This window comes from Beta vulgaris, chromosome 5 (assembly GCF_026745355.1).
Source record: "Beta vulgaris subsp. vulgaris cultivar EL10 chromosome 5, EL10.2, whole genome shotgun sequence".
Lineage (NCBI taxonomy): Eukaryota > Viridiplantae > Streptophyta > Magnoliopsida > Caryophyllales > Amaranthaceae > Beta > Beta vulgaris.
The window spans coordinates 64,662,454-64,668,667 of record NC_079206.1 but is presented as its reverse complement, the minus strand read 5'-3'; the positions used below and the strand labels follow the sequence as shown (position 1 = coordinate 64,668,667).

Genomic DNA, 6,214 nt, shown 5'->3' with positions numbered 1-6,214 from the left:
GATCAAAATAAAAACTGATAAAGAAGAAAAGTTTGAGAAAGTACGTGATTGTATGATATGACTAGCCTTATATAAGAGCATGCATGAACCACCATATAAACAGAAGAGTAATTGCAAAAATTCTTCCCTACTTTTACCACAATTCATTTTCAACATTTTGGGTTGAAAATGTATTGAATATTCCAAATTATTTGTCCTTGTCCAGCAGACTAGCAGAGTAATGACATTACGACAACACCGTTCTGGAAGGCTGAGTTTTCTCATCCGTACGTCATCTGATACGGACTCAATTTGCAAAAGTCAGCCATGTTTTAAAACCCCTAGGAACAAAATAATTTAATTAAATTCTCATTGTTTCTTTAGTATGAGACTATGAGGTTAGTGAAATTATTTGACAGCCTAAGAGTAAATGTATATTGTAATTACTTGATTTTTTTATAGTTGAGTTTGTCAAATACTCTGGATAAAAAGTAAACTACCAATGGAAGACTCGGTATCGAGTGAGAAAAAAGATCGTCCTCTTCTCTCTATTCTCTCCAAAATCTTAGCCTCCTTTATCCCTTTTTTATCGGTTAGGGGCTGCTATGGATGTTCTCGTTCAGGTTAAGCCTTTTTTCTCCTTTTATTTTCAATTTTTAGTTTTTTTTGGTACCAAAGTTAAGTCAAAGTGGTACCAAAATAGAGTACTTTGTTACCAATTCTATTTTCATAACAAATTTCAGTTTGGTACCAAGGTTACATTTTGTGTACCAAATGACACTATTTTGGTACCATTTTGACTTAGCTTTGATACTAAATTTTTGTGAGATGTCATTTTGGCATCTTACTATAAGAAACCTATCGCACCTCCAGGTTCCATGGATGGAATGAGAGCCTCAAAACCACTAGGTCATCCTTGATCCTCACTCTATATCTATATCTATACTAATATATTAAAAGGTGTTCATAAGAAAGTTTGCGTGCCACGTGACACTCTCCTCTAAAGCTGCAATGCAAATGCTTTATAATTAAGTAAAACCCTCAATTAAAAATTAATGTTGTACAAGGTATCGAAGTTACCTTTGAAACGAAAAGTGAATGCTTAACCATTAACCTACGATAACACAATTGTTTAGTATTTCAAAATAAAATATCATAAAGTCTTATAATTATATCTAATTAAAAGATTTGTACAAGTAGTTAGATAACTAACCTTTTATGATAATATAGCAAGAGACTATTATAGACATAAACTCTTAATCCAATTCCTTGTAGAAAGAATTAAACAATTGCTTTCATCCCAAAACTTTTAAGAGTTTATCTTTCAAAAACCATACAATTACTTATCATGTCATTATGTCAATTTTTCCACACTCGACAAAAAGTTACGAAAAAGTAACAACCCGACATCTCGTCCTGGACACTCACTAGTTTATACCTATTGCTCGTTTTAGGGAAATATACTTTCTCCATATTAAAATCACATCAGCAGATAAAAATAATAAGTACTTTATTTCCCTATTTAGTTTCCATTAGATGATTAGAATATATCATGATCAATTCAACCCTCCAAGTATACTATAAAATTAAAAGATCAAGTTATACTATAATATTAACTTTAATAATTACATGTCGTTCTATAACTGGATAGGGCAAGAAACATATATTCCTCTTTTCAAAATTGGAAGTAGCATTTTAAAATATATATATAGCCCATAAAGATTTTAAAGAGGTAAATTGAGATGTAGCTCTATCTAGATTCGGATATACCATTCCGTTAATTTCGTTGTTACTAAAAGTAAGAGTTCAACAGTTTTGTATATTTGCAGAATTTTTGTTGGGTAACTCTTGTAAACTTTATTTAATGAAAATACATAAATAATATTTTTAACAGTTAAATACCAAACAAAATTGATACTATTTTTCAGCACAACTTTTTCTCCAAAATTTTTATAAAGTGTTTGTTAGGAATTATCTATCTATATGTTTAAGATAGATTTTAGGAATAAAGGTGCGATTCGGATTGGGCTAGTTGTCCTCTCACTCGGAGATATGTGAGTGGGTGGTTTGTATTGTTGGGATATTCCCTATTTCCTGGAAGACTAAGCAGCAGCCTACAGAGAGGCTGAATATAGTTCGATGGCGGCTATTGTGTTTGAGTTAAAGTGGTTGAAGCAGTTATTAGGTGATCTCGTAATTCAACATCCTGCAGGAATGCGATTATGATGTGATAGTCAATCTGCCTTATACATTGCCCAGAATCCGGTGTTTCATGAACGTACTAAACACATTGAGGCAGATTGTCATTTTGTTCGTGATCTATGTTCCTATTAAGTTTTAGCTGGCTGATATTTTTACAAAAGCGTTTGATAGGACTCAATTTGAATTTTTGTTGTCCAAATTGGGCATTCGTGATTTGCATGTCCCATTTAAGGGAGGGTGTTAGGAATTATCTATCTATATGTTTAAGATAGATTTTAGAAATAAAGTGTTATTCCTAACATGACTTTAGATGGATGTATATATACTTGATTGATGAATGAGATGATCACACGCTAACATTAACCTAAACATAACGGTTTTTATCTTTTCTCTCTCTAAAAAGGTGGTTCTTTTGTCATCCACAAAAGTCATTGAGATCAGCTAATTTTGTGGTTTGTGTTTCTCACTCAATTTATGTCATGATATGTTCATCTTCTTCTGCTTTTCAGGTTTCTTTCCTTTTCCTTTTTCCTTTTTTTATTAATATTTTGGTTATTTTCTGCTTGGAATTTGTTTTTTTGTGATTGTTTTGATAGTTTTATTGTTATGTGAGAATTTGATTGAGTTTATTGTCAATTTCTTTTCGTGGGTTGTATTCTTTTTGTTGGATTTTGTTTTTCATCATGTATTGATGGTTGGGAAAAGGGTCATTTTCATAGAATTTGTCATTGTAGTTTGCTTTAATGGCGAAAAGTTAGCATATTTAAGCGTAATTTTTGGTGGGTGATGGTTTATTAATTTCAACTTTTTTTTGATGGTTATATCCTTCATTTCTTCATAATTTGTGAAAATTTTGATGTTATTATTCATCTTAAATTTGATTAGTTTTACCTTTTTTGATACCCAATTTTATTTCTTAATTTCTGGTGGAATTTTTTTCCAGGATAGCCAATTTTTTGTGTTTTGTAATTCTTTATTCAGCATTAGGAAATATTTATAAATCTTGTTTTTTCTTTTCAGGTTGAACAGTTTTGAGATATCAGGGAGTTTTTCTTCTGGTTTATCTGCTTTTTTTTTTTCTAATTGAAATTTGATAGAAAAAAATAAAAATTGGGTAAAAAATGGATTTAAAGAGAAATGAAGGTGATGGAAGTGTTTCAGTTGTTAAGGAATCTGAGAAGCCTGTTGAAGAATCAACTAGCAACCGGAAATCTTCTCTTTCCAATGTGACTGATGTGGGGAATTTGAGTGACAAAAATATGATGTTCAGGGCTGATATGATTGATTTTAAGAGTTGGGATGTTCAATTGGAAAAACATTCGAGCCGTGTTTGGTCTCGAGATTGTGATCTAAATGCTGTAAAAGAAGAATGGGAAATCGAATTGGCGAAACTTGATCTTAACAATGTTATTGCTCATGGCACATATGGTAGTGTTTACAGGGCTACTTATGATGGAAAGGATGTTGCAGGTAATGAAATCTATGCTTGCTTTGTCAATTATATGTTTTCATGTCTAATTATTGATTAAGTTCTGTTGGATATGATGATAATCTTGTTTAATATTAGGAATGTCTAATTTTTTGTCAAGTATTTACTAGTCTTGTTCATATATTAAATGTTAAGCATCAATAGATTATCATCCGCTATCACTTCTCCTTCATCAACTTTAGAAATACTTTTACTTGGTCATGTCATCTCTGTTTTGCAAGGTCCTCTATTCTATTAAGCGAAAAGGTTTTACATTACGAATCATGTTGGAAGCTCGAACTCTTGCGAGTAGAAAGATTCTCTTTATGAGACCTCCTTGATGTTGTATGCTCTTTCATGTTCTATGATCTTTCTTTCTTAAGCTTTAGGCGAAACTTTATATGGAGTATTTACATTTCGTTTTATTATGGTCTATAAAGATTTAGAAGGCTTTAGGTGAAAGTTTATAGGTGCATACCACATCTTGTTATATCTCATGAATCTAGTTAGGGGTGTCAAATTAGATAAAAGCTTAGTTTACCTTAAAAAGTCAAGATCGTAGTCTACAAATATCATGACTCCTCTACTTATATGGTTGGACATTTTACTTTGACTCAAATATAAGTTTTCGTATTATTGTCTTTGTAAGCAAATGATTTTTCTCTTAAGAGTTTTTGGACTAACTGATGAAATCAAACAAACATTAAGGTTAGAGTTTATTTGCAAATGCTTCAGGCACGTTGGTGGTTATGAGAGTGAGGTGGTTGTAGACTTGTAGTATTGTACACCAATTGTAATATTCTCGTATATTTTATCATCATATTGGTCATTTGTTGTGACCTGTGAGGTAGCAAAATATGAATCTTTGGACGACATGGAAATCTGTGTATTATCCCTATTTCGGCAAATTTATTCATTGAAATTGATATCAAAAATGGATCGAAAGCTTCTTCAAGCAAGAAGAAACCTAAAGATGGAGATGAAGATGAAGATGAAGATGGATCGAAGAAGAAAAAACTGAAGAGGAAAAAGAATCCAAATGCACCAAGGAGGGCAATGTCTGGATTTATATTCTTTTCTCAAGCTGAACGGGAGGTACATATGAGAGGGACATGGTTGTTTCATATCTTATTACTATATCATTGCAGCATACCTGAATTTCATTTTGTTTTTCTTTGGGTTGTTTAATGCAGAACACAAAGAAAGATAACCCGGGAATTACATTTTTAGATATAGGGAAGGTTCTTGGGGAGAGATGGAGGAATATGTCAGGTATGATTATATAAATAGAACTAAATACTAAGCTGTCCCAGTAACAACTGAAAAGGACCTAAAAGAATCCTAAACTGGTTGATTTTGTGATGTAGCCGAGGAAAAAGAACCTTATGAGGCAAAAGCTCTTGCTGACAAGAAGCGATACCTTGCTGCGCTTGATGACTACAAGAATGCGCTTGCTGCAATTTCGTACTCGGGGACGAATCTGACAGTCCTTAAGAGTAATCGATATTCTCCTTTGAATGCGGATGTATGTTGTTTATAAGAATACATTCCATAGTTGTGTTCTTTTGTTCAGGTCAAGTATATGTTAATCAACCACGCAACCGGTCTCATTTTGAGCTTGCAGGGTGGTGTAGAAGCATGAGTTCCTCTATTTTGAGCTCTCGAGCATTTTAGGTCACTATTAACAATGCTCCTCTTCTGAGTTCTGCCCTAACCATTTTGTGCTCAATGGATGCCAATTAAAATGGGAATATATTATTCTGAAAGCAAGATGAAAAACTTTACATAACTAAAATATTTTTTTTCTTGTAAATAATTTATTGTGGGCACTGGGCAGCAATTGTCACTCCGTAGTATTACAACATGCACCCGATCATGCTTGTAGAAATGCTAGACATAGTCGCATGGAGGGAGGCGTACCTCACTAAATTAATTAGAACTCAAGCAAATCGGATTTTCAAATCAAGATGTAAATAAACATAGTAGTGCATAGAAACTTTATTCTACGGCTAATATGAAGTTATAATCTTTCATATCGAACCGGTGAACGCGAAAGTAGGTTTAGTGTAGTTGGTTAGAAATTCACCTTATAATATTGAGGTTACAATGTTGAATTTTCTTGATCGTTGTGCTTGGCTTACATTTACTTTATTATTGCTTCTCCCAAGTTTCTAGCTTGCAAATAATGAACTAACATATTGTTTTACCATATCTTTCAAAAAAAATCTTTTATATTTGAAGTAAAATGTTACTGTTAAGAAAAAGGATAATTTTGTTTCAACTATATTTCTTAATTTTCTGATGATTTAACCATCTTTCTTACCTTTTAATTGATTTTAATTTTCGTGTTCTCAAATTATAGATTTTGCTACGCTTAAACGTAAACATTCCAAAACTTGTTAGGTAAAACCCACATTTGACTTCCCCGTTTATAGGGAACTCCACCTAGATTGTTTATGCTCTTCAAATCCAATTTGCTTTATACTCCCTCCGTTTATTTTTAGATGTAACATATTGATTTTAGGCACTATTCATTCAATACACTTTGACCACTAATTGTTATTT

General features: G+C 32.3%; 1 protein-coding gene across 2 annotated transcripts; it reads left to right on the top strand.

Moving 5' to 3' along the window:
* Positions 1 to 2,521: 2,521 nt before the first annotated feature.
* On the top strand, positions 2,522 to 5,419 carry LOC109135038 (high mobility group B protein 13-like). Of its 2 annotated transcripts, none has more exons than XM_048643984.2 (5): positions 2,522 to 2,690; positions 3,202 to 3,651; positions 4,596 to 4,744; positions 4,843 to 4,921; positions 5,017 to 5,419. In XM_048643984.2, the coding sequence occupies exons 2-5, from the start codon at positions 3,303 to 3,305 to the stop codon at positions 5,187 to 5,189; spliced, it is 750 nt and encodes a 249-aa protein (XP_048499941.2). In that variant the 5' UTR covers positions 2,522 to 2,690; positions 3,202 to 3,302; the 3' UTR covers positions 5,190 to 5,419. The 2 variants fall into 2 exon arrangements, with proteins under 2 accessions (XP_048499941.2, XP_048499942.2); XM_048643985.2 differs by having other exon boundaries at positions 2,540 to 2,633.
* Positions 5,420 to 6,214: the final 795 nt, after the last annotated feature.

What these genes read in the sequence shown, in the direction of transcription:
- LOC109135038 (XM_048643984.2), top strand. Translation starts at nt 3,303, where the DNA reads ATGGATTTAAAGAGAAATGAAGGTGATGGAAGTGTTTCAGTTGTTAAG. An exon ending in TGATGGAAAGGATGTTGCAG is followed by an intron (nt 3,652 to 4,595) that starts GTAATGAAATCT and finishes ATGGATCGAAAG; the next exon opens with CTTCTTCAAGCAAGAAGAAA. An exon ending in GAGATGGAGGAATATGTCAG is followed by an intron (nt 4,922 to 5,016) that starts GTATGATTATAT and finishes TTTGTGATGTAG; the next exon opens with CCGAGGAAAAAGAACCTTAT.